The 27,930-nt window shown below is 44.0% G+C and overlaps 1 protein-coding gene and 1 pseudogene across 1 annotated transcript in view; one reads left to right on the top strand and one right to left on the bottom strand.

The window, feature by feature from the left end:
• Positions 1 to 7,915: 7,915 nt before the first annotated feature.
• The window catches only part of MRPS6 (mitochondrial ribosomal protein S6), a 66,313-nt gene continuing 46,298 nt past the window's right edge, over positions 7,916 to 27,930 (bottom strand). The window contains exons 2-3 of the mRNA XM_030914291.1: positions 24,196 to 24,335; positions 7,916 to 8,534 (exon numbers count right to left, since the gene is read on the bottom strand). Coding sequence (XP_030770151.1) covers positions 8,342 to 8,534; positions 24,196 to 24,335 — 333 coding nt within the window. The 3' untranslated portion in view covers positions 7,916 to 8,341. The remainder of the gene's footprint in view (positions 8,535 to 24,195; positions 24,336 to 27,930) is intronic.
• On the top strand, positions 13,617 to 14,253 carry LOC104658776 (annotated as a pseudogene).

Raw genomic sequence — 27,930 nt, 5'->3', positions numbered from 1 at the left:
AGGTTCTTGAAAACAGAAATCTTAAATCTTGCTGATAGGTGTGTAAACTGATGCAATGGCTTTGGAGAGAAATTTGTTAATAACGGAGATGAAAATGAAAATACCCAACAAACCAGTTCTTCCCTTCTCTAGCCAGCAGTTCTTCTCAGTTCGCACACTCACATATATGCGCCAGGAGATAGCTAACTAGCAGTAAGTCCATGGCAGCATTGCTTGAAACTGTCAAATTGGAAATGCCCACGAATAGACAAGTGGACAAATTGGGATATAGTCACACATGGCATACTATATGACAGGAGAAATCAGTGAACTAGGCCAACAAGTATCCACATGATAGATCTCAAAATGAGTGAAGGAATGAAAAAAAAAAGCCTATTACTGAAGCTTGCATACCATGAATAAAAATCCACAAAACAATAATGAGTTGTAGCTGCATATATATGTATCAAAAATATAAAATACAGATATAAATGATACACACTGACTGATAATGGTTTGGGTCTGTGTCCCTGCCCAAATCTCATGCTGAATTGTAATCTCCAGTGTTGGAGGAGGGGCCTGGTGGGAGGTGATTGGATCATGGGTGCAGTTTCTTGTGGTTTAACACCATCCCCCTAATTGTTGTCACGGCAATAGTGTTACCGTGAGATCTGGTTGTTTAAAAGTGTATATAGCCCCTCCCTGCTTTCTCTCTTCCTTCTGCTCCAGCCATGTAAGACATAGCTCCTTCCACTTCTCCTTCTGCCATGATTGTAAGTTTCCTGAGGCCTCCCCCAAAAGCTGAGCAAATGCCGGCACCGCACTTCCCATACAGCCTACAGAACCATAAGCCAATTAAACCTCTTTTCTTTATAAATTACCCAGGCTTGGCTATTTCTTCACAGCAGTGCAAAAACAGACTATTACACTGACTTTAGACATGGCTACCTCTTGAGGGAAGGAATAGGATAAGAGGGGGTACAAAGAATTTCAACTATACCTAATATTTTCTTTAAAATAAAAGCTCTGAAAGATACACAGCAAAAATACAGTATCTATTAAATCTGAGTGGTAAGTTCCACAAATTTGTTACATTAACTTGTTATTTTTAGGTATGTTTGGATTTTTACAAACATAGGTTTCTATTTTCTCAATCCATGTGCCAGTTTTAGGAAAGGAAAGGGAGTATGAATAGCGCTACAAAGTGGGGACACTCACTGTTACAGCGTCATGCTCACCAGAGCAGAGATTTAACCCCAAAACCATTTCTTTATGGCTAGGCAGTTAACAGAGATTTCTTTAGCATTTTACTTAGCCACATTTATAAATAACTTCTTCATATTATTTTTAGATCTGGTAAGGTATATGGAAGAGGAACAAGCTTTTAAAACATGTTTTAACCGCTAACTTTATAAAATCAGCACCTTTAAAATCCCTTCTGATTTTGCTTTGTGGATGACCCTCCCTCGCTGGTGTTTTAAAAGTAATTAAAATGTATTGTATTTGGAGAGTATTCCAAAACTCCTGAGCTGTCATGGTGCCTGCAGAGGGGAGTTGCTATACTTACTAATTATCCCTTTCCACGGCCTCACTAAACCCCATCCCATCTGCCTGTTCCTGAGGCTGGAAGGTAACAGGAGCATCGCATCCAGCCTCTCCTAGTACAGTCTGGCCCTTTCTGGCCACATCACCAAACTCTCTGCCAAGGTACTTTTCTAAGGGCTCCTTTCAAAGAGAAGGCCCCTGGCTCACGCAGATGTCATAGTTGCCTAGTAGATGGGAGATGGTGGGAATGAAAGTTTGTGTGCATGAGAAGAGGAGGCAGGATGGTGAGAGACAAACAAGCAGAATAAGAAAAATAGTTGGAATCAAACTCCCCTTTATTGCAGATAAAAGTTGGAGATTTGCAGAAAGATGTCAAAGAGACCCTCAGCAGAAAACAAAGCAAAATTCCAGCATCAAATACAGTTAATTCTTGTTATCTGCAGTAGTTACGTTCTTTAAAGTTGCCATCAACACTGACTTAGAGAACCCTGAACCGTCACTCCTAGGGGAAATACAGGGTTAGGTTAGCCTCTGGTCACAACGCGTATGTCAACCCATCAATACGTGAGCTTGTTTTGTGTGTGTTTCGTTTTAAAGCCGTTTACTACATACTGTTGATTAACATTGAACTCAAGGCCAATGGCACTAGAACTCATGGCTGAACAAGCTTATCTAACATGTAACTTCTCCAAAAGGCACATCACAGCCTTCTTGTGCTTAGAACACAGTCCTGCAGCACTACACTTGGGGGCCATTTTAAACAGCAAAAGCACCACAAAAAAGCACACAAATGCAAAAAACATGACACTAAATAGTGAAAAAGATGCTTGTTTGCAGTATGAGAGCTGGAGCAAGAAGGCAGAGTGTTGCTTTGTTCGACTTGTCAAACAACTCAAATTTGCTACTCTACACGTATCCATTGAATGACTGCAAAAGTATCATGGGTATTCATTCTGGGGACACAAATAAATTTTAGCAGGTAAGCACACTCGCAAATACAGAATCTGCCAATAATGAGCATCCACGATATCGATTAACAGAGCCCAACACCTCTGCCAAAGTGTAATATCTGGTCTTTCACAAAGAGGTGCTTAACATTTTGGATCCGATTGGACAAAGGATGCTACATCCAACTGACATCATTTAGCTCAATATGAGCTTTATGGAAACTATGGAGTCTCCCATTTATTTGGAATAGAGAGGTCAAGAGTCCATCTTGCATAATCCTTACTTCAGGCATCATCTGGTGAACAATGCCTCCTTGTCTCTTCCACTCACAATGGAATCGTCTCAAGGCAAATTGCTTTCTCTGAGAAATGTGAGGATGCTGGTGTTCTGGAAGCAAGGGTTCAGATGCCACGCCCAGACACCAAGGCTGCTCCCCTTCAGCAGCCCAGTGGACCTGAATACCTCGGAGATGAAGTTTGGTTCCATGAGTCTTTTGTTAATCTCACTTGGTTGTGGTGGCGCTAGGAATGTGCAGGATTATCCAGGTATTACTGTCGTCACTTTAAACTTAGAGGTCAATTTTGCGGGTTGTGGTGTAGCTCTCGAAAAACTACTTCACTAGCAGTATGGACTTTTAGTTTCGACATGGTTTTCCTCCTGCGACTAACAGAATGTGTCTTGCCTGTATTTGGCTGTAAGCCCGTGTCCCTTAAAGCTTCATTTTCAGAGAACAAAAAGAATGCTGGCAATCTGAGCCCAGCAAATGACTGTGCTGACCTCTGGGACTCCTTTGCTGTTCTCTTGTGATTAAAGACAGGCCTATTCTGTTTAGAATGAGAGTAATAGTTGGCCCCACAGAATCCACTGGCAGGTTATGAAAACAACAGCTATGCTTATCAGAAGATGAAAAGAAGTGTGCAAAGAATAAGCCTCTAAGAAATTATTTTAACCCTTCCCCACCTCCATATCCTACCAACTACCAAGTTCCTAAATCATTGATGGAATAACTCCTCAGCAAACCAGGCAGTAACTCAGTCTGGTCATTACAGACTAGGATAGGCTCTTTGCGACCATCTGCTTCACTGGCCACATTTTCCATGTGAGAACGCTTAGGCCAGGAAAAGAAACTGAACATGGTCAAGACTGGTGGGTGGAGAGTTCTCTGAGCAGGTCTCCAACCCAGTCCTGTGATCATTCCACTAGTGAATTTTTTTTCAGGGTGACCAAGAATCCCACAAATTGCCTTGGAAAATTCCCACCATCAACACCATACGTGTCTATTCCCAGGTGCAGAAAACAGGCCAAGCTGGCAGGTAGCTTCACACAGCCATTACAGGTGCAGTCATCTCTCTGCTGAGACCTCCTAACGCAAATGGCAGTAGCCCAGACCACAGCAGAGAGAGAAGAATTTGTACTTTTCACACGCTCCTACGCACATTTCAAAGCACACGCTGTTCAGGAAGGGGTCGCCTAGCAAGCACTCGCGCGCTCTAATCCAACACTGCCCACCTTCTTGTAGACATCTGCACCCCTTGCCTCAGCCCTCTTTGTACTTCTCCATGGCGAATCCGTGGAATTATTTCCTTCCTCACAAATATGCAGGCAGCATGGGGTTTCTCAATTAGGAGGCACGTTGTATAGCAAGTTAACATGCACAAGGCTCATTCTTGGCTCTTTGTAAAGATCTTTCAAGAAACACTAAGCAACCTGACTTCCCGGTCTTACCTCCAGCCACAAGCCCTGCAGCTCTGACATTTCCACCATCCTTCCCACCATCACACTGTACTTGCCCTCCTGCCAGGGGCTCCCAAAGCCCACCATGCAGTCCCGCCACCTCTCCACCTGGCCCCACTCTCATTCCAGGCACTAGTCAATCTAGTTCTCCACCCCCCGGCCCCAGTTTCCTAGCACTTGGTTTAAACATGTGTTATGATATTTATTACGGGCTGTGTTTTAGACAGCTGAACAGTCCAACCCCCACATCTGTGAGAGCCCTGAGGCCAGAACACTGCCCCTCTGATCTCTGTATCCTGCCCAGAGCAGCACCTGCCGTGTGTGTACTCTCAAAAGACACCCCCGGAGCAATGTGGAGAGAAATGAGCAGTGGGAATTACAGAGCAGGGAGAATCATGAGAAAAGGATGCCTGGTCTCCCGTTTTCTCCAACATTTTCTCCTGATGTTCTCAGGGTTTCCGTTTGAAGACCTGAGATTTAAAACACTCCCAAGGCGCTCCAGCTCCCCATGCTCCCCTTATCTGGCAGCGAGGAAGCCTGGGGTCTGGCTCCAGGTGCAAGGTTGGAAGGGCCCAGAGGAGCAGGTCATCCAGAGCCAGCCCCTGGCAGTGTGATCGGGACTGCAGGGATTGGCAATGTCTACCTCCAGGAGCCTGTAAGCAGGCCAAAATCAGCTCTGGAAAGAGAGACATGACTCCCAACCCCAACTCCTCCTTGTGTGGCCTTGGGGATGTTACCTATTATCCTGTAAGCCTCAGGTGTCTTATTGATAAAACAGAAGAACATTTGGCTCAGGGAGCTGTCGGGAGGGTAAAGGAATATCCACATTGAGCTCCTGCTGAGAGCACTGTGGGATCCCTCAGGTGGGTGGGGGTACACCAGGGCTCTTCCAGACTCAACTAAAAGCTTGGAAGAGCGGCTCACGTTTTCCATACTCTCTAATCTTTTAACCAAATACTTCATCTCCATCAACATACATCTGGTCTTTCAGCAAAAGTCTACTGGGCTCCATGGTCCTTTGTTGACGCTCCATGGTACAGCGCCTGTCTCCGTACAGACACCATGAACGATCCATGTGAATGGTTCCACCGTGGTGAATGTCACGGAGCAGCTTCTAAGGTACACCTCAGACTAGCTTCTTGGGCCCCTGGCTCCATCTCATTTCCCACCTCCCTGGGCCACCTTCAATAATCCCCTAGCTTGTCACAGGCCTCAACTGTGGCCACTATCTTTGGACTTGGGACTGCAGACGCTCAGAAGCTCCACTTTGGTAGACTGGAGCCAGCATACTTTCCTCCAGCCGGGGGCAGGGCCCACTGGCAAAAATGAGCCCTTCCAGAGAGAAGGGCTGACTCTGAGTGCTGACAGGATCATGAGAATACGTATCACCTATGTCATCAGTCCTGAGCACCGCATCTTAAATGCTGATGTTCCTCTTAAATTCCTTTCAGAAGTCTAAGTTTGGTGTCCTAAAATGCAGCCGGTCAAGCCAAGAGTATCGGTGGGATCAAACCAAGTACTTCTGGAAGACTGAGCCTGTCCAAAGAGGCCCATGAATAGTCAAGGCTGCAAATCCCAGGAAGATGCACTTTCCGAGGACGCCAGCCCCCAGGGAGCATCCTGGAGTGGTGCTTCACCCGAGGCTGGCCTTTGGCGCGTCATTTCCCATTGGCAACCTTCTATCCCTTTGCGCTTAACTCCCCACGGGCCTCTAGTCTCCCAGATATGGCCCCTCAATTCCTTGTCACATCACACAACTGGCTCCTCAACCTTCAGAGCTCAGCTTGCACGTCCCCTCCCCACTCCATCGTCTGCACTCCCCCCAGCACCTCCTGTGCCGCTAACTACACCATACATACTTTGTCTACCTCCATGCCAATTCTCAGCTCCACGAGGCCAGGGCCTTTGTCCACTGCTCTGCCGCCAGCACTTTGCCCATCATCGTCCCCTGAAGGACCACAGAGCCTCAGACCACCATCAGCCTGGGCAGGGAGACCGGATGCTCTACTCTTGACAAATAAGCGGCCTGGAAACCACCCACCCGTGCACGCTGCTCCAACACTAGGCATCCCGACAGGCCAGCGGCTGCCAGAGGGTGAGGGCCCCTCAGTTGCTGAGGATCCAGCTATGCACCAACCGCTCACAGGGGAAAGACGGTGGCTTTGTTTTGGAGCTTCCAAGGAGGGGAACTGGTGTGCTGCACGGCTGCCCTACTTTGCCAGCCTCCTTCCTAATGCTCTCTAAACTGTGCCACAGGATTCTGAACATTTGCATGACCTGGAATACCCAATGGCATCAATTGTCTTGTCAGGCACTGGCAAGTGCAGGAAAAGAAAGTGCCATCGCTACACTCGGGCCATGAGGTCAAACGCCACTGAGTGGTGACAATTCACCCCAGACACCCAAGTGCCTTGTTTAACCTGAGAGGGCAAAGACAACCTTACTGTTACAGGAAGGAAAAAAACAGATGGCATCAGGATCCCCAGTTCCAGATTCCAGCTATCACTGGCAGTTGTGGGGTCAAGGGCAAATCGGAGTGGGAGTTTCCTGGTCCAAACAACAGGGATAGCAACGCTGCCTTCCTGGGGCTGCTGAAAGGAGTAACTGAGGGAACAGACAAAAGTGTGCAGCGTGGCACACGGTATGCATTTAATAAACTCCAAGCAAAATGGACCTCAGATCGCACCGGGTCAAAGAACATCAGGATGCAAAGTGTCTGCTAGAGAGTTGGTGCTCTCGTGAGCCCTGGCCGAGGGCCTGCGCTTTCAGGAAATTCTGAATAAGACAGGACGTACCATATTTTCCCAGATAATCCTTTACCCCTTTTATTTCCAGTCTACAGTTCCTAATGAGCCTCTTCACTGAATTATTGCTCTTCAAAGAGACTTTTTATAACTTTTTGCCTCTGGAGGAAGTTAAGCTGGATACCACCTGAGTTCTTAGTAAGCAAGGTGACAACACTGGTGACCCAGTGCAGACACAGGCAGCTGCTATAGAGGGAGGAGGCGCTGGGCCAGAGCTGGGAGACCAGGCCCTTCCGGCGCTCTGGGCATCTCTTGCACATCTCTCCATCGTCTGGTCTTGCCATGGTTAAAAATGAGGCGGAGGCCAGAACTCTCAGCTCCTTCCTGCTTCTCAGAGACTCCTAGAACTGGCACTTCCCCCACATTTTATGCACAGAAGTTCCGTCATCTGTGATGGTGCCAGACACCTTGTGCAGGGCACCCCTGGGAAGGAAGAAGGGCTGGTCAAGTCTTTCCAATCAGCCCCAAGGAGACCGAGGATGAGAGGCAGGTGACTGTTTTGGGAAAGAGCCTCATCCTCACCCATCCTGGAAGCCATGCCACTGCTAGGAGGCTACTTCCTACAAGAGGCCTGCCCTGGGCTGAGAGACAGTGGAGGAAGCAGGTGCTAGTGGCAAAGGAATGACAGGGAGCAGCATGAAGGCTGAACTGCACCAGAACACACATCCCACCACAAAGAGCAGCACCCACAACGACGAGTGAGGTGTGCGGGGAAAAGTCACCGATTGTGTAGCGAACCCAGTAAGGAACAGAGAGACACAGCCCTCTTCCCCTGCCCCACCCAGACTCTGGACCCCAGTGGGTACTGGGTAATGCCTCCCCTGGTCTAATGCCAGCTAGACCGGAGCTGCGGAGCCCTGGAAGTGCACCGCGCTGGGGTAAGTAAAGGGACAAAACACCTCCCGCATTCCTACAGTCAAGTTTATTACTCAAAGCAAAAGCTGTCCATATAATACATTGGTCGTCAATTTTCATTTCCACATGGTTATACAGGCTGGATGACTAGCTCACGATCCCAGGAGGTATTGTAAGTTTTGCTCTTCAAAAAATGGTGTTACTGCTGTAAGGGGAAAAGTCCTCACTGACAAAGAAATGACACTAATGAAAACAAAATCAAGAATGATCCACTGGTACTGCAGGTTACAGAGAAGCTGTCAATAAGTAGTACCCCACCTCTCACAAGCAAAGGGGATCAAGGGCTAAAAATACCTTAGAAAAATCAAACAGCACCTGCAACACATGTTTATATAAAAACCAAACTTGTGAACTCTTCCTTCTTATCCATGCTGCTCAAATGTGAAGGGATAAAGGCTAAAATCTGGCGAATCTTCTCACTTCCTCCTCTTCTTTGTGGAATATAGTTTTTCTTCAAGTGGGACTGGGACAATCCCTTCACATTCTTTTAGTTCCTGGGTCAGAGGGTGTTTGACGATATTCCCTCTAATCACATCTGTGTCTCGAGACAAGTGCTCCACCAAGCTTTCAACAGTTGTGGTGGGTGCATAAAAATCCACCAAGAAATACCTGCAATAAAATAAAAACTTGTGAGTGTCTGCATTTGAATTGTAACAATTCTACTATTTTGGTCAATGTTTCCACTGTACTTTTCACTACAGACATCAACTACACACAAACACATACCTTTGTCACAATAGAAACTACCAGCTGACCAGCTAAACAGAACTGCAGTGTTATGCCCAATCTCCCTTTTTCTATGGTCTTTCCCATTACACTCTTGTGAAAATATGAATCCAAACCAGCTTTACGGCAGCAAAAATACACTGTGACATTACAGATGGTGTGAAGTACCAGAAAGTAGAGGGGAAACTTATAATCCATGGACGAGACTGAATTTTCCAAACTATTAATTAATGTTGTATGTGTGTGAAAACATCTATTAGATATTCTTCTAACTTTTCAAAGGATTTTCCCTGTGAACTAACACACCTGACAGAACCATGAGCCCACAAACATGGGAAAAGATTAAGAAAGGCATGGGACTGGTCTACAACTATGTTCAACATGGACAAGGAACAAAAAGAAAATTACTGGAACCTTAGGTAAGAAAAATAATTTACCACTCATCACTCAAACCAGACTAATGTCGACGGGCATCCTGCACGGCTCACTGTCTTCAAGATTGACAAGGTCCTCAGCAGCCTGCTGGATGACAGTGCAAGGAAAGAGCCCATCCCTACCCACTCCCCAGCCCTCGCAGACCTTAAAGGTTAAACCTCCCTTGTACTATTTGGTTTGGACCATTATGTGACTAAAGATCAGTTTTCAGTGCAGTATTTCACAATCCTGCAATGTTCTAGCTGGTTAAAACTATGACCTTTTCGGCATCATTTGCCTTGTCTAGCCATACATGTGGTTCTCAGGACTCCCAGGCACATTCCCCTCCCAGGCCTTTGCACTCACTGGTCCTTCTGTTGGAAATGTTCTCTGCCCAACTTCCATGTAGCTCATCCCTTGCTTCTAAGCATGTCTCTGTCCAAATGTCACCCTCTCAGAGGGGCCTTCTGTGCCCACTCTCCTAAAGCAGCACCCTCCTAGCTCCACCAAGGCCCCCCACTCTCCACTGCCCTCACTCAAGGCTTTGTTTTGTTCCACAGAGCAGGTTCTCACCACTGGCACAGTGTGCATTTGCTTACTGTCTGCCTCACTCCACTAAAGCACAATTGCCATAGGAAGAAAGGCTCTGGTGTTATCCCTAGCACCCCAAATGAACATGGAGCAGGTCCAGAGTAAATCTTTGACCATGGTGGTGTTAGCATGAAATGTGGAACTCTCAAAGGAAGCTGGAAAGATCAAGTTGACAGGGACAAATTCAGCAAGGAAGGAACTTATGAGAAAAGGGATGGCATCTTGTGTAATTCCAGACAAAGGCAAAGAGGTTCAAAACTTGTAAGAAAATTTACCAAGTGACCATTTACTCTTAAGTCAAGATTAGTGGAATAATTATTCAAGTAAACATATAATTAAATAAAAGGAGAGAAAAATATATACCAACCAAAAACACTAATCAAAAGAAAGCTCAAATGGCTATACTAACATCAGACAAAGCAGACTTCAGAGCAAAGAAGATTACCAGGGATAAAAAGAGACAATACGTAATGACAAGTTCACCAAGAAGATATAACAATCTTAAATATACATGCACCAGAAAACAGAGCTTCAACATATAAGAACAGCAGAACTGAACAGAGAAATGGACACATCCAGAATCACAGCTGAAGCCTTTTAACATTCCTCTTTCAGTAATCGATAGAACTACTTATACAGAAAATCACCAAGGATACAGAAAAAGTGAACACCAACATTAACCAACTGGAATTAACTGACATTTATAGAACCCTTTACCCAACAACCGCAGGATAGACATTCCTCCTAAGTGTACACAGAGCATTTATCGAAGTCAACTGTTCTCTGGGCCATATAACATAAAGGGATTCAAGTTATACACAAAAATCTTGGGAAAATGCCTAAATACTTGGAAACTAAACAGATATCTAAATAAGCTGGACAAACAGGTAGAAGGAGAAATCAAAAGGGAAATTACAAAGTACTTTGAATTGAATGAAAAAATGCCACCAATCAAAATTGGGGGGATGCCATGAAAACAATACTTGTCAGGAAATTCATATCTACTAAACGCCTAGGTAAGAAAAGAAAAAAGGCCTCAAATCAATAGTCTCAGCTTCTACTTTAAGAAACTGGGAAAAGAGCAAATTAAATGAGTAAGATGACAGAAGAGATGGAGAGAGGAGAAATCCCTAAAGCAGAAAAAAGAAAATCAGAGAACATCAATGAAACCAAACACTAGTTCATGGAGAAGATGAGTAAAATTGACATGCCTCTATAGCCAGACTGATGAGTAAAAAGAGGTAAGGTAAATTATCAGCACTGGGAATGAGAAAGGTGAAACGACTACGGATTTCATAAATATTAAAATAATAGGAAATATTATTAAAAGTTTTTGCAAGGTCGGGTGCCAGGACTCACACCTGTAATCGCAGCACTTTGGGAGGCCTAGACAGGCAGATCAGTTGACACCAGGAGTCTGAGAAAAGCCTGAGCAACATGGTGAAACCTCATCTCCACAAAAACTACAAAAATTAGCCAGGCATGGTGGTATGTGCCTGTAGTCCCAGGTACTGGGGAGGCTGAAGTGGGAGGATGACTTGAACCCAGGAGGTTCAGGCTGCAGCGAGCCGTGATTGTTATCACTCCATTCCAGCCTGGGTGACAGAGCAAGACCCTGTCTCAAAAAAAAAGCATTAAATTTAACAACTCAAGACGAAATGATCAAATTCCTTGAAAAACACAGACTCAAGAAGATACAGATAAGCTGAATGGCCCTATATGTTATTAAAGAAATATGTGTAGTTTAAACCCTTAAGCCCTATATCTTATTAAAGAAATACGTGAAGTTTAACAGCTTCCCACAAAGAATACTACAGGCCCAAACGACTTCACTGGTGAACCACACCAAACATTTTAGGCAAAAATACCAATTCTGATACAAATTCATCGAGAAAAAAGGAAGACACATCTCCATTTGTTCTACGAAGCCAGCATTACCCTATACCCAAACCAAAGACATTACAAGAAATCAGACGAATGTCCCCCAAGAATACACATTTTAAAATTCAAAACAAAATTTTAGCAAATTGACTACTATCATATATTAAAAAATACAACATACCATGACCAAGCAGGCTTTATCCCAAGAATGCAAGATTGGCTTAACATTTGAAAAAAAAAATGTAATTCAAACTAAAACATATTAACAAACTAAAAAAGAAAACATCATATGATCATTTCAACAAACACAAATGAAAGCATTTAACAAAATCCATAGCCATTCCCAATCAAATAAAAAAATAAAAAAAAATCTCAGCAAACTAGGGATAGAAGTGACCTCCCTCAAACTTACAGAGAGCATCTTTGAAAAATCTACAGCCGACATTTCACCAACTGGTGAACATCTAAATGCTCTTCCCCTAAGACTGGGAACAAACCAAAAAGTCCACTGTCACTTCTATTCAACACTGAACTGGAGGTTCTAGCCAGTGCAATAAGGCAAGAAAAAGAATAGGTATCCAGACTCATAAGGAAAGAGTGAGACTGTCTTATTTGCATGTGACATGATTGTGTTTCAAGAAAGTATTAAAAAATCTATTAAAAAAATTAAAACTAATGAGTTTAGCAGGATTGCAAGATACAAAAATCAATGTTATTTCTATATACTAGCAACAAATAATCAGACCTTGAATTAAATGTTCAATACTTACAGAGAAATCAGACAAAAGGTATGCAAAACTACAAAACGTTGCTGAAAGAAACAAAACCTATCAGGTATATCTTGTTCATGGGTAAGAAGATTCAAAATTTAGATGTCAACCCTCTCCAAGTTAAACAAAAATTGAGATCTATTATTTATTTTACTCAAATAAAATCTATTGAGATTCAGTAGAACCTCAATCAAAACCCTAGAAAATTGATTAGAAAGTTCGTAATGGACCTAAAACAGCCAAAACAACTCGGACAGAGAATGTAAGTTGGGGGACTAACACCACCTGATTTTAAGACTTATTATAAAGCTATGGCCATCAAGACAGTATGATATTCATGTTTGAATACACAGAGAGATCAAAAGACTAGAACAGAGAGTGCAGAAATAGAGATTTACAACAAATGGTGCTAAAATAATCCAGTATCCATAAGCAGAAAAAGGGAACTTTATTCCCTACTTGTACCATTTAAAAAATTAACTCAAAATGGAACACAGATTTAAATGTAAAATATAAAGCTATAAAATTAGAAGCTTTTGTAAATTTGGATTAATCAAAGTTTCCTTAGACACAACACCAAAACCAAAATCTATAATAGAAAAAAATTGATAAATGAGACTTCACCAAAATTAAAAACTGCTGTTTGAATAAAAGGATAGACCACTAAGATCTGTGAATTACAAGTCTGATAAAGGACTTGTATCTAGAATACAAATAACTCAAAACTTAATTTAAAAAAAATTTTAAACAATGGTCATAAGATTTGAACAGACATTTCACAGAAGACGTATGATGGCAAAGCAGCACATGAAAAAATGCCTAAAACCATTAGTCGTGAGAGAAATGCAAATTAAAACCACAAAGAGATACTTACTAAAGTGCCGTAAAATTAAAAAGGCTGACCACACCAAGTGTTGGCATGGATGTGAAAAAACTGGCACTCTATGGGCGTGGTGGCTCATGCCTGTAATCCCAGCACTTTGGGAGGCCGAGATGGGTGGATCACCTGAGGTCAGGAGTTCGAGACCAGCCTGGCCAACATGGTGAAACCCCATGTCTACTAAAAATACAAAAATTAGCCAGGCATGGTGGCGGGCACCTGTAATTCCAGCTACTTGGGAGGCTGAAGCAGGGGAATTGCTGGAACCTGGGATGCAGAGGTTGCAGTAAGTAGAGATCGCACCACTGCACTCCAGCCTGGGCAGCAGAGCAAGATTCCCTCTCAAAAAAACAAAAAAAAAAAAAACTGGCACTCCAGGGTGGCGCAAGGTCCATACTGAGCAACAGACATGCGGGCTGTGCCCTCAGGATGACCGAGTGGGAGACAGCAGCACCAGTGGTGGCAGAGACCCCTGACACCAAGCTCTCTGGGAAGTGGATGATGTGCAGATCAATGATGCAGCACAAATGATGACGTGCAGATCAGTGACATTTCCCTGCAGGATTACATTGCAGTGAAGGAGAAGTATGCCAAGTACCTGCCTCACAGTGCAGGGCCTTACGCTGCCACACGCTTCTGCAAAACTCAGTGCCCCACTGTGAAGCCCCTCACTAACTCCATGATGATGCGTGGCAACAACAGCAAGAAGCTCATGACTGTGCACATCATCAAGCATGCCTTCAATTTCATGCACCTGCTCACAGGCGAGAACCCTCTGCATGCCCTGGTGAACGCCATCATCAATGGTGGGCCCCAGGAGGACTCCACATGCATCGGGTGAGCAGGGACTATGAGATGACAGGCTGTGGACATGTCCCCACTGCACCGTGTGAATCAGGCCACCTGGTTGCTGTGCACAGGCACTCGTAAGGCTGCCTTCCAGAAGATCAAGACCATTGCTGAGTGCCTGGCAGAGGAACTCATCAGTGCCACCAAAGGCTCCTCCAACTCCTATGCCATCAAGAAGAAGGATGAGCTGGAGCATGTGGCCAAGTCCAACTGCTGATTTTCCTGGCTGCTGCCCAATAAACCAGTCTGTCCTTTGGGGTAGCCCCAACCCACCACAAAAAAAAAAAAAAAAAAAAAAGGAAGAAAGAAAAGAAAAACCAGCTCTCATATACATTGCTGGTGGGAATGCAAATGACAACGATTTTGAAAAAACAGTTTGGCATTTTCCTAAACATACACCTACCATTATGATCTAGCCATTCCACTCCTAGGTATTTACCCCAAAGAAATTAAAGCATGTGTCCACACAACTTGTACACAACTGTTCACAGCAGCTGTACCTGTAACAACCCCAAACTGGAAAATATATATATATATATTCATCACACACAATGCCATACTACTCAGCAATGAGGAGGAGTAAACTTGATACACACTACTGATCTCAAAATAATTACGCTGAGTGAAAGAAACTAGAGTAAAAGGGGACCATACCATCCAATTCTATCTATGTATAAAGTCTAAAAAAAAAAGACGTTCCTCAACTTAAAATACATGCATCTCGATAAACCCATCATAAGTTGAAAATATTTTATGTTGAAAATGCATTTAATACACCTAACCTAACATCACTTAGCCAAATGCCCAGAACACTTACATTAGCCTACAGTTGTGTACAATCATCTAACACAAACCATATTTTACATTAAGTGTTGAATAGCTTATGTAATTTTATGGAATATTTACTGAGACTGAAAAACAGAATGGTTGTTTGGGCACTCCAGTACGGCTGCTACTGCATCTGCCATCACTTCCGCACCATCATAAAGTTGAAAAACATCTACAGTGAAAGAAAGCAGATCAGTGGCTGCTTGGGATGAAGGACAAGTAGAGGGAGGAATCAAAGAGGGAGGAGGAAATTTTAGGGCTGGCAAATATGTTTATTATCTTGACTGTGGTGACTTGTGGGTGTATACATATGTGAAACCTTATTAAATATACACTTTAAATATATGCAGTTTATTATATGCTAATTATCTCTATAAAGCTGTTGATTTAAAAATGGCAGTTAAGAAGCTGAACGGGCAGGACTTGGTGAACAAGCGGATGCGGGATGGGGGCAACAGGGAGCAATTACAGCTGATGAAGATTCCCAGAGTTCCTTAAGCAACGAAATAAAAATGGTATAAATGAATCCACTACCCCACAAACTTCTTGAAGCAGTGACTTGCCCATTTGCTCAGACAAGACTGCCACTTGGGCTCACTCTGAAAACTACACATAATCCTGGCCACATTTTCCAAGGTTTAATTCCACCTGCTTATTTCTACTCCATATATAAGCAGGTAATAGGGTTGCAATGACCCAACTTATGAATTACTTGTTTATTCAAGATTTAATTATTGATTACTTACTTTGAGTTAGGCTCTGGAACAGAGCTTAAAATAGTGTGATCAACCTCAAATCACCTCCTCCTTGCAACCCTCAGCCTTTTAGCCAGTCACTCCCCCTGCCGTGCAATAATTCCATTTGGCCACCTGGTGGGCAGTATAGGGAACTCTCACCCCAACACTTTTTTCCTTCCCAATTATCCATTTGCTCTTTCACTCAGTATTCATCAAAATGTCCTCCAATCTACCACAGACAAGTTATAACCTCACCCTGTCTGCCAACATTCCCACCACACTGAAGTCCATAACAAGTAGTTTTTCTCTGAGCTCCGTCCTCTTCCTTGGCCTTGTCCAGTTTCCCTAGAAGGCTTCCTCTCTTGCTTCATTCCACTTGAAGCCCTGTGCTTAGAGTAATGTGCTGCTGAAATGCCATGCATCAGGAGAGAGGCAAGAGCCTGACATGCTCTGGCCATCAAGTAACCCAGACACCACCACTGCCGAGTGCTCCATGTCCCTCCCTCCAGAGAGTCCACAGGTTAAGCCTGCCCTTCCTTAAAGTCAAGTATTCAACTTATTCAAATAGCACCTCTGGGGCTCTCTTGGTCTTACTTATGATATTGTTCATAGCAAGCACTGCTTTCTTCCATTTTCCATTCAACTGCTTCACAGGGTTAGAGGCTTGTGAGCTAGCCTAGGAGTCTCAACGTGTTCTAAGAGAAAGTATGTTTACAGATGCCAACAACCAACTCAACTGCCCACTAATCAGTTCTCATCCGGCCCTCCTGGAAGTGTTCTCTGTATACTCAGCACTCCCTCAAAAATCCTAAGAAATACACCCAAAGCTTTTGGATTCTATTTTGTAATAAGGGTAAAACGAACACCCAAGGATGGAAACTGGAAGCCAGATAAATCAGAAACCTCATATTTCCAAACTTAACAAAGAAGTGTCTTTCATAAGACTCTAATTTTCAAAGTGCTTTCACAGCTTTCAGACAGCTTTTGAGGAAGAGGATGAAAGAGAAGTGGCAGCTCCACTCCGTGTGGCAATTGAGGAAGGAGAAGAAGAGAAAGTGGTGCCGAGTGTTGGTTGGGGTCCAACAGTCCTCTCCCCAGCAACAATACTCCTCTAGGAGTCTTCAAAGTGGTTTCCTACACGTTGCCTCCTTTGAGTCTTACGATTTAATGTAGTTAAGAAGAGAGACTGAAAAAGGTTAAGTAATTAGCCCAAGGTCACTCAGCTATGAAGTGGTCACTGCCAGAATTCAAACAGAGCAGGTCTTTTGACTCCAGGACACAAGAAACTATAGATAGCTTTGGGACCAAATGGGTTACAGAATCATAGAATGGAAGTGCTGGAAAGGACCATAAAGACAACGTAGTCCAAACCTTTCACATGAGCAAACTGAAGCCCAGAGGGGAAGTGATAGGCCCCAGGTCACAAAGTGAGAGTCCAGACCCCACAGCTCCCCACTCTGTATACTGTATCTCCTGCTACCTAGTACCCACATGATGGAGGATTCTCAAGGATAAAGAGAAACCCTAGATAAAGACCTGGAAGTCCTAACACTGGGCTTTCCTAGCTTCGGGAGGCTCCCTGTTGCTACCAAAACCCCTCTTGCCTTCCCCCTCTTAACTGTTCTGACTTCCTGCCACCAGGCATGACAACGCTCCTTCAGCAACCAACCAAATGAGCACAAGCCGGTATACACAGCTGGTGACTGGCATCTCATGCGTGTCGTCCTGCTGATCTGCACCCGGGGCTGATGTGGGCAAAGACTGCTTCCACTCCCACGGCTCCCTATTACACCGTGGAAGTTTCCACAGAAAGAAAAATGCCACTGAAACAGCGAAGGTGAGAAGTGACTCCGAGACAGGCAGACCTTACGGTATTCGCCACTCTCCAAAGTTGAACCTCTTACCAACCCCCTCCCGACCTCTTCTCTCAGGGAACCAAGCTGTCCCTCCCAGGCCACGAGACAACTGACCAGAAGTCCACGACAAAGACAATCTCTGCCTGCTTCAGTGACCCAAGTACACAGACAAATGGTCCATTATGGCTTTCCCATATAGGAAGGACCTTGACCAATTTCTGGTTGTTTCCAGTATATATCCTTTTCTTCTTACCTATTTATCTGGGCAAACTTAACTTGTTAATGAGCATCTACTATAGCAAACCTCAGGAGGCTAAAGGGATGAGGCACACATGGTCTCACCCTCCTGGAATATGCAGCCCAGCTGGGCAGAGAGGCTGTAAGAGCGGCTTCCACTGCAGTCCTGTGGGAGACTGTGACAATGACATGGCGGTTACGGACCCGACTCACTGCTGGGCTTTGCTAACTACAGATGACCTAAGGACTAAGAATGAGATTTTTTACAGCTATGACAACACTAAGTACAGTCCCGCATTTCTATTTTTACACATGAAGAAAGTAAGGCCTAGAAACAACCTGTGTGTACTAGTGGGGCTGGGTGGCTTTTAGATGCCTGCGAGGATCCCTTTCTCATGACAGCACAAGTCCACAAGAGACCTACAAAAATGCAAGTTAGGCTGAAAAAATGGCCTTGGTACTCCCTTGATACCTGCTCCCTACATCCTCATGAAGGTTGCCATGGAGAAACCATTCTAACAACCAGAGGAGCTGCTGTTCAAGGGAAGGTGACCAGAAAAGGGGCTCAGTGTCTCCAGGGGAGTTAGAGCCTTCTGCCCCAACTTCCTCCTGACCCTGGGAAAAGAGAGAATCAAGAGGACTCCGCAGTCACAATGAACTATCAGTGTCTGCTTCTTCCCCAGCCAAACTAGGCAGAATCAAAACAAAAGACCAGAAGTCCTAACGCACGTGGACTCACGATCAACTCCTCACTCAAGGTACAAACGTTTGGATTTGACTGCACTGCAACTGCCTAGACATGCCCCAAAACTGACGTTCTTACTGAACAAAAGCTCTTCAAATAGCTAGTCTTCCATTTTCCACTCCTACTTTTGGTAACTGAATCAATAAATAGATCATTTTGGGAAAATAGTCTAAAATCTGATTATGTGACACATTCTCAGCACCTTCGACCATGTGCTACATGGCACAAGTGACACTGTTCCACATACCAGACAGCCAGGATCCACGCAAGCACCAGCATCACCTTGAACACAAAGCCAAGCAGTGTTTACATTTTAAAGGTTTGTTTTCCCATGTGTGGCGCTAATTATAGAATCACTTCTATCAAGTTGCTATCAGCTTCACAAAAGCATCTCTTTTCTATAGAAAAGCATGTAACTTTAATGCACACTAACTCTGCAGAAGTGGAAGTGAGGAGATGACCGATGCCAGGCGAGAAGGAACCAAGAAAGGTTCAGTACACTAATGCATTTCTCACTGCAGACACCAGAGGTTCGGAAGCTGGAGCAACAGTGAACTTCTTCCTACGTAGCACTTGCCCACGTGATCTTCAAGGTGATAATGTGCCCTCCTTTGTATTTCTTAAGACACTCACATGCTCCAAAACTCTGTACTACATGGCCCAAACCCTCTAGAGACCTGCAAACACTAGAGGAAATGGCTTCCCCAAGACAGACTGTGCCCAATACTGGAAAACAATGCCATCAAAAACACTCCATTCACAGCAGCATGGTTGTAAGTCAGCAGCTCTCATGTCCCTTCTGCCCCTCCCCTGGAGAGGCCTAGCCCCTCCACCATTCAGTCACCCATGCAGACTGCCCGGAGCTGCCAGCCCTTCCCCCACTCCCCTAGTTGTTCAGGGGGAAAAAATGTGTTTTCTTATAGTGCCCTTAAATGTAAAGGTTGCATTTTCTTTATTCACTTTCGTCTTAACCCTGTATTTACAAGTTTTCCATAAAAAGAGCTTGCTTGAATTTGAGTTACATTCTTTGTTTCTCTCACCCCTCCCCTTCTCCCTAGCAGACAAGTGGAAATTTCCACTGAAGCGCTCAGTGGCTCACAGTGGGTGCGGGGACGGGGGAGGGGGAGGGGAGGGCTTTGCAGCCCTGAAGCATCCTTGAGCCTTTTTGAAGATAGGAAACAGATTTGTCTAAATGCCAGTTCCCAGACCATCTCAGTTAAACCTTGTTGGATTCAGGCTTCACTGAGGCAGTGAATTACTCACCTTCAAACTGAGGTACCCTCTGCATGGAAAAGCCCCATTTCTTTTTATATCTGTTGGGTCTCATATGTTTTCAAAACCACTAACACTAAACCTGCTGCAGAATCCTTACAAATCTTGGGGCACTGCCACTAAAAAGAAACCTCCAAGGCCACAGCAGCCCTGTCTGAAAACCTGGTGTGGAGTACCTACACAAGAGAACGGGGTCAGAATGCTGGCAGGAAGGCACGCAAACATGGAAATGTTAGCTACCGGGAAAGCTATAGAGGAGAATCAATCTCCTCTAGAGAGGGTGCCAGCGCTCTTCGAGTAAGCTGCAGACACATTTGGGAAGCAAGTCAGTAAAATTCCACTGATTCACCATGGAGCTGGTTATTTTTATCATTCTGCTTACCCGTAAATAGAAGGGCATCTTATATGTAGGCCAGCAAATCCCTGCTATAAGCACCTATCCAAATGTTAATGCAGATGAGAACAGGCAAAGAAGGGGCAAAACAGGCAAAAAAAAAGGGGGGGGGGCAAAACAGGCAAGAAAAACACCTTCTACTTAAGAGTTCTTCTACACAGGCATTTGGAAGCCAGCCCAATCTCACTGCTATAAAATCAGACCTGGTAGAAACAGAGCAGAGGCATCCTTTTACAAAGCACACAAGCCCAACGCTGAAATACGGACCGCACTTTCTTGTATAGTTTCCTCTCAGTCTCAGCTCAGCCCCATCTAGTGGAAAGAGAACCACAAGCTCCGTGCAGCCCTGGAGTGAGTGACGTGGTTCTGGCAAAGGGTGACTGTTACTATGATTCAGTAAGATACCTGCCCCTTTTTAGCATGGGTCTAAACGAGCCTCTCCTGCCACTGCTCCCTTCTAGCACAAATGACATCTTTGCCTTTCAGACACCCAGGAATACAGTAAGAATTTTCCACACCAACACCTTGTCTGTCCCACAGAGCAGCTGAGGGTGTCAGGGTGAGCATGTGCAAACACAAAGGGGAGGTAACCTCGGAGGCCCCAAAGAGACCCCAGCAAATCCAGAGCCGGGAGTGACTCCCAGGCCTCTGAGCCGCTCAGTTCCAGGTCGTGTGCCAATGGTTTATTTAGTGTTAATAAGTTAGAGGCCTGAGATATTGTCCCAATCCCTGATAAGGGTGATCCAAACCAGGCCCCATTCTGTTGCCAGGGGGAACCTTGAATTGCATTTTCAAAAACAAGTTTAAAATGGTCCTCAGCTGAACACAAACGACTCCTCCTGTTCTACTGACCTTCAGAGATTATGAATTAAGAAAATTTCTGTGGACTAGTCTGGGAGGTTAACCATCAAGTTGTTCCACTAGGAAAATACGTTCTCAGTTATAAACAACAGACTTACAAATTTCTGGAACATAACCTGTTTCTCAAGTGGAATCTGACCAAATTATTATTTGAAATATAATGACTATATTTTTATTTTCGGCATAAACTGGGAATAGTCTTAATATAATAATAAACATCAGGTACCATTTCTAAAGTATACCCTCCTCCTCCTCTGGCCAGATTTCCCAGATAACCCTAAAGCCACAGGTTCTCCCTTATCTACTCTTGTCTTCCAGCCTACAGGGCATGTATGTGATAAGGGGGTTTATTTGTGGGAGGAGTGGGGACTGGGCATGGGAGAACAGTAGAGGCAATTGCCCAATATACAGTGAAGTCACTGGAACAGAGATGCCTACCTGCCAGCCCCAGTCCTAGATTTACTCCCTGCTGTGCTGGGCACTTTCACACACACTCCATCAGCTGGTGCCTAGGTTAGCATTATGCAGCCAACTCTCTGATGAGACTGAAAACTCCTTGAGACCAGGAACCACGACAATCGTGAGAATCCACCTGAGACCTCTGGACACCACTAGGACATACCATTTCTCCCCACAAAACGTAAAAGCAACAAACACATGATACCAACTGTACCATGACAGAATGTGGATTCTCAGAAACATCTAGGCTCACTCCATTAGCCAGCCCAAAGCTGGCTCTCACACACCACCATCAGGATTCAAATCAGAGTCTTGCCGTAATTTCAGATACGTGTCATGGCCCCCAGGGCTGTTCAAAAAGAGTCAAAACTTTGAATGCTAAACATGTAACCAGTAAGACCACTGTTTCTTTCTCAACCACTTCAGAAAAGCGAGCCTCCTAGTACATAATCCACTTACTACATGTTTCTAACACCTTCTGTGGCTATGGATTAATGCACATAAAGGATTTGCCAAATGAACAAAATGCCTGGTACTGACATGGTCAGTGATTATGGGGTCACTGCCTGAAGCCAAGACAGTATCAGACTAACCTTAAGTTCCACACTGCAGACATGTAAACATACCACCCAATTCCAAATCTTTATCCAGGTAACTCCAAACTACACTTGCCTCTCATATCCTCATTTCCCAAAAGTCACTGTGGAGAATATTCATGAGTATTATAGAAATAAAAGGTAGCATCATCAAATACAGTGAATAAATGAACGGATCTTACTGAAGGGCTTCTCATCATTTATGTGCCAACGTGCACTATGAATCTCTAGAAGGAATTAGATCATGCAAGGCTTCCCACATCTAATTGATCACACACACCCTACTTCACTTTTTGATGGAGTATCTCTATAAAATTAGTGTTTCAGAGACCACACTTTAAAAAACATTACCTTAAACAAATAAATACCAGACACTGATTTATCCCAGAAAATAGGCTTAAAGCATGAACCTCCCCCACTGCAGCTGGGCACCACCTTTCTGTGTCTATATATAATACACATATGTAATACAGAACACTGCTTCTCCTTTGCTGAGGAGTCTGAAAGTAAAATAACCGGAAATAAAATCTTTAAATGTCAATGAACTAAGCGACTGCAACGTATTCCTCAGCAAGGCACATGCACCTTTGCCGGGGGGAACCCAGAAGTAGGGCTAGTGTTCTCAGCAGTTCTGGCTTGGTCCCAGCGGGCTCTTCCAGGACCTGAATTTATTTCACCCATAAAGAGAAACGGCTACACACCCCAACCCCCACCATTGCACATAGAGGTCTGAAAATGAACTGAGTGAACACAGCGGTTCCTGAGCCTGGTCCTCAGACAAGTGACGTCAGCATTACCCAGACTACGTGTTAGTGGAGATCCTGGGACGCTAGTCATCATGCCAGCTCTCAACAAAGTCAAATCCTCTACTTGAAAAAAGGGCAGAAACCCCTGGAAGTACCACACTGAGTGAAGAAACTGACTTCTCTCTCCATTCACTGCCTTCCATCCAACAACTGTGGACAGATTTTATATGCTCCTCTTTAAACAAAAAAGGCAAAAGGATCCATAACTGCTGTTAAAACCACACCCATTTGTGATTAAGTTTAAAAGAAACAGACAGACAGACACCCATGCTCTCCATCCCTCATTGTTATTGTGATTGTGGAAGAAGCCTAGCCACTGTGCATTTCCTGTTGCCTAGCAACGCCTCAGGCATTCCCTTCAGAGGTGTTCTCAAGAAGCTGAACACTAGCACAAAACAAGGTGAAGCAATCAAAAGACGAGATCTGCAGCCCAGCAGGTTTAAATGCAGTAAGAAAGCCTCCACGTGAGGCGCGACTCCATTCCGGCCCTATCACCCGTACTATACCTGCACAAGACAGCTAGATTCACGTGACTAAAGAGCACATCTGCAGAGACCGTCTTGGTGGGTCCTTGTGGCAACGCATGTGGGAGACCCATTACCTCAGTTCTGTGCCCAGAGAAGCCGGAAACAGAGAAACTAGGTGACCTCCTCAAGGCCACAGAGCTGCTGAGCGCCAGAGGGAGCTGACTCTTCTACTCTTGGACTTTTCCTATTGCACTAAAACCTGATTCCCATCTTCTCTAACACCCACTCCCAGGAAATCCTACAACATGAGAAGATTCAAATCTATTCTACAAATTGTTCTCAAAGAACTTCTACAAAGATAGTTATTACTATAGAATCAAATCTGTGACACGTATTTGAGGAAGTTGCTGTACACGGTAGGAGACAAAATTCCAAACTGTGAATACCTGGAGTAGGTATAACCATTTTTCTCTTGTGGATTAGGCTTGGGTTACATACGTTAGTCAAAAGCAGCACATTCTGTCATCTGCAACCCATATGTTTAAAACGGATACACTAACGTATGTGGACAGCACTGTTCACTGAAGTATTTTAAAGGCAAAGGTTAAAGAAATGTCAGGGAAAACAGTGCTAAGGTTAACAGGAAAAGGTTCCACAAGCGAGACTTGGTAAGTCCTCTGCTCCTAGGAGGGCCTAGTTTTGAACTCAGATCACACTCCACGAAGGGCCAGCATATCGCATCCCATCTGCAACACAACACTGCTGGAGTGTGTGCACAAAGGACACGCAGGCGCAATGGGGGTCTGAATGTGAAATTTTAAGAACTTCTAATAGTAACTGAACAGTACTCTTTACTGAGCCTATTAAAAACGTTTTCCAAGCACTTCATGAAGAAACTTACCCGCCTCTGTTGTGCTGCTGACTGTGGGCAGACATCCTATAAGGAAGCGCTTTTTCACCCAGGTTTTCCAAGTCTCTCACTATTGCTCCTCTGTCCATCAGGGCCTCTATCGTACGTTTCAAAGCAGCAGAAGTCTCTGGCTGTTTTTGTTTGTGTTTTTAAAGAAAAGAAAAAAAAATCACAATTAATATAAGAGCTAGAATAATTAAGTCTGCTCAGTTCCAATCATAACAGCTCTACTGGTAGGGATCGTTGGGTAAAAGCAACAGAAGCTGATTTTGGTTAATTTAAAATAAAACAGAGAGAATTTATTGTAAGGATATGAGATAGCTCACAGATACGAAGGAATATCTGAAGAACCAGGCTTCGGAGAGTTCAGGGACCAGGGCAGCTCCAGGGATCTGGGAGGCAGGAACTAATGAGTGGCTTCTTCAGAGCACCTCGGCCAGGCTGAATCAGTGCCAATCACTGTCAGTCCTTGTATCCCATGACTCAAAATTCAAATTCCAGGAGAAGAGCATCTTGTTGGCAGGACACTTGAACTGCCCATCCCACCAAAACTGTAGCCAAGGGAAAAGGTGTTGTCTCCCAAAGAAAAATTGGGAGATTGTAACCAAAAGGGGGAAATGATGATTAAGACCCAATCTCTGCCCTCATGGAGCTTACAATCTAATAAAGGACAGATCACAAAATACACATGTATGGAGAGCAGAGGGCAGAACACAGGAAACAGCATGGAGACCAGAGGGTTCACGGAAGGAAGAAACATTCAGCTGGGAGAAGGGTTTCACTAAGGAAAAAACTTTCCCTGAAAGGCCCCTGGAAAATGATGACCAGAGGTACAAAGAATGAATGAACCAGCAACTGAGCCCCAGTGATGGGGTTCAGGGCAAGGGAGTGCTGAGAAGACAGACTGGATATATGCTGGGCACAAGTCTGTGAGTAATTAAGGCCTGTTATAAAAAAAAAAAAAAAAAAAAGCTTGAACAATATAGAATCCCATCACCAAGAGATAGACTGGATGGTGAATTAAACTTTCTGGTGAATTTCTTTCCAGATATCTCTCTATGCATATGTATACACAAGGAATTTTTGGAAGAAAAGATATTTTATAAGGATAAGCCTGAAAACTGCAACGAATGCAACGTGGAGAACGAAGGCAAGATGTGGCAAAGAAGGGCACCACAATCTGGTGGCTGGGACAGTGGAACTGTCATTACAGCTAAAAGCAGAGCTGGAGAAGCTGGTGAGGATAGTAAGAGATGAATCTGGTTTAGGACACACTGAATGTCAGATGCCATGGCTCCCCTAGGTTGACCTCTCCTGATGTAAATCTTAAGCTCAAAGCAGGTGGATGAGAAATACACATTTCACAGTCACCTGCACAGATGGCTCTCTGAAGCCCGAGAAGGAGGTGAGATCATTAGAAAGGGTGGAGGGGGAGAGGAAAGGAGATCACCAGTGGAACCTTGCAGAGCACAAACATTTAGGGGCTAACAAGACGACTCAAAGTCAGAGAAGCAAATAGAAAACGTATCGTCAAACAGGACAAGGAAAATCGGGAGACTGCCTTGTCCAGAATGACAACGGGGTAGAGGACAGAGATCAAGAAAAAGCCGCAGTGTGGTAGCTGCACGGGCATTTAGCAAGATGGGGCCAGAAAGCAGGCTGCCAAGGTTCCCATGGTAGAGGTGTGAGAACAATGGTGAGGAGGAGAAAACGCCAGGGCTCCAGGGACAAGAAACTTGAGCAACGTGTTTTAGGAGAAAACACATGGGCAATTTGGTAGTCAAAAAGGAGTGGACCATGCAAGAGGATAAAATGTAGGGTTTCTAAAATAACAACGATGACAGCTATGATTTACTGGATAACTACTGTATGGTCTAGTGTCTTATTGTTACGTATCTTCACACACACACACACACACGCACACAAAGCCAAGAAGGTTTACAGATTTGGAACTGGATCTCTAGAGAGATGCTGACAGGGCAGCTAGTAAGTGGAAATGCCTGCTTCAAGGATAAGGAAAGCTGTGGAAACCCTTGGGGAGGAAGCCAGAGGTGCACCTTGGCAAAGACAAGGTGCACGTCTCCTCAAAGACCTAAGTGAAGTGGTGCAAGCAGGGAGATTTTAAAGTGCAGGAGATTTTAAGGTGCAGCCTTAAGAAAAGGCTACCTTCCAGAGGTTCATTTGGGGATCAAATGAAGAGAAAATTGCAGAACAAGTTTAAGTGTGCATTCTGGCAACCAAACAAAATCCACTATATTTTTAAAATGTTCTTTCTAACAAGTGCTGCTAAAATGGTATGAAATGTGCTAAGTATTGGCTTAAGGCTTAGAAAAAAACATTCTTTACTTTCTTTTCATATTGAAGTCCATTAGGGATTTTAAAAATTCCTACTGAATCATTGTTTATATATTTAACCAACCTTAAAACAGAAATTTCCTGAAGACAATAAAAATTGAGGTCAAAATCTCTTCCTATTAACACTAGGTAAAAGGTCTAAGGCAATTTACCCTTACGATTGTATCAAACACATTCCTAGACAGTTCTAATCATACGAAGACTACATTCTTCTCACTTTTCATTATGTTTCACAAAGACATCGCCATACATCTGCAGAGGACTCATTATTAACAGCAGCACAGTATTTCATTTCACTGAAAATGCTGTTTCTTGACCTGGCATTACATCGATTAACTTATGATAAAGTAAAGGAACAGTTTAGCCAAATAAAGAGCGAGGTCTCGGCTTTGTTACCTGCACTGAAAAAAAAAAAAGGAAAAAAACCTTTGATTGATTAGTTTTCTGATTAGCTACCCAAATAAATTTTAATTCCAGTTTTGCCTGATTAAAAAGGAATATATCTCAATATCTTTTTAAGTTCCAACTGAAGTGTTTACAGTGTAAAACTCATTACCCTCTTCTGAAGTAAGAGCTCATAAAGTAAAAACATTTTCTTCTTACATCTGTCTCAAAAAGGGGAAAGGCTACCTAACAAGAACATAACAGGAAAATAAAAATAAAAAAAATTGGTTTGCCTTTGGTATGTCAAGGTCAAACTGTAGACTACTGGAATGGCCACATTCATCTCACTTTAATTTCAAAACACCCAGAAGTCTAAAAAGACAGGTAGAAGGAGGAGTAAAAATAACGCCCCATAGACCTTACCTCACAATAAAGCAGGGTTGGCAAACCAGGGCTCTTGGGCCAAATCTGGCTTGCTACCTGTATTTGCAAATAAAGTTGGACTGGAACACAGACAATTCATACATCTGCATACTGTCTATGGCTACTTCTGTGCTAAAGGTAGATCTGTAATTACAAGAGTCCATATGGCCCCAGAGCCTAAACTATTTACTATCTGGCCAACCCCTGTTCTACATTGTGATGGGCTGAGGGAAGCTGGCAGGGCCTTAATCCACTCACCCTAAAATGCACCACAAATAAAACCATGAGCCTGGGCCAATGACTGATGTATAGAGGGTGTATTCCTCATGGGATGTGTCATCAGGTAGACACATCGGGTACCACCTAACAAACACCATCAGTTTGGCTGTTCAACTCACTGCAGGGTTCGGAACTGATTCCATTAATCCACTATTCCATCCGCCAAGCTCCTAATGTCTTTATCAACTCAGGTTGCCAACTTGAATGTTCCTCATTCAGTGAAACCTACAGACTTATTAAAATAAAATTATTACACTTACAGGGGAAAAAGTTCTGCTCAATCCA

The sequence above is a fragment of the Rhinopithecus roxellana genome, chromosome 13, assembly GCF_007565055.1.
Source record: "Rhinopithecus roxellana isolate Shanxi Qingling chromosome 13, ASM756505v1, whole genome shotgun sequence".
NCBI classification, from domain to species: domain Eukaryota; kingdom Metazoa; phylum Chordata; class Mammalia; order Primates; family Cercopithecidae; genus Rhinopithecus; species Rhinopithecus roxellana.
Note: the sequence above shows the minus strand (reverse complement) of the source record. Positions and strands in the feature narration are given on the sequence as shown.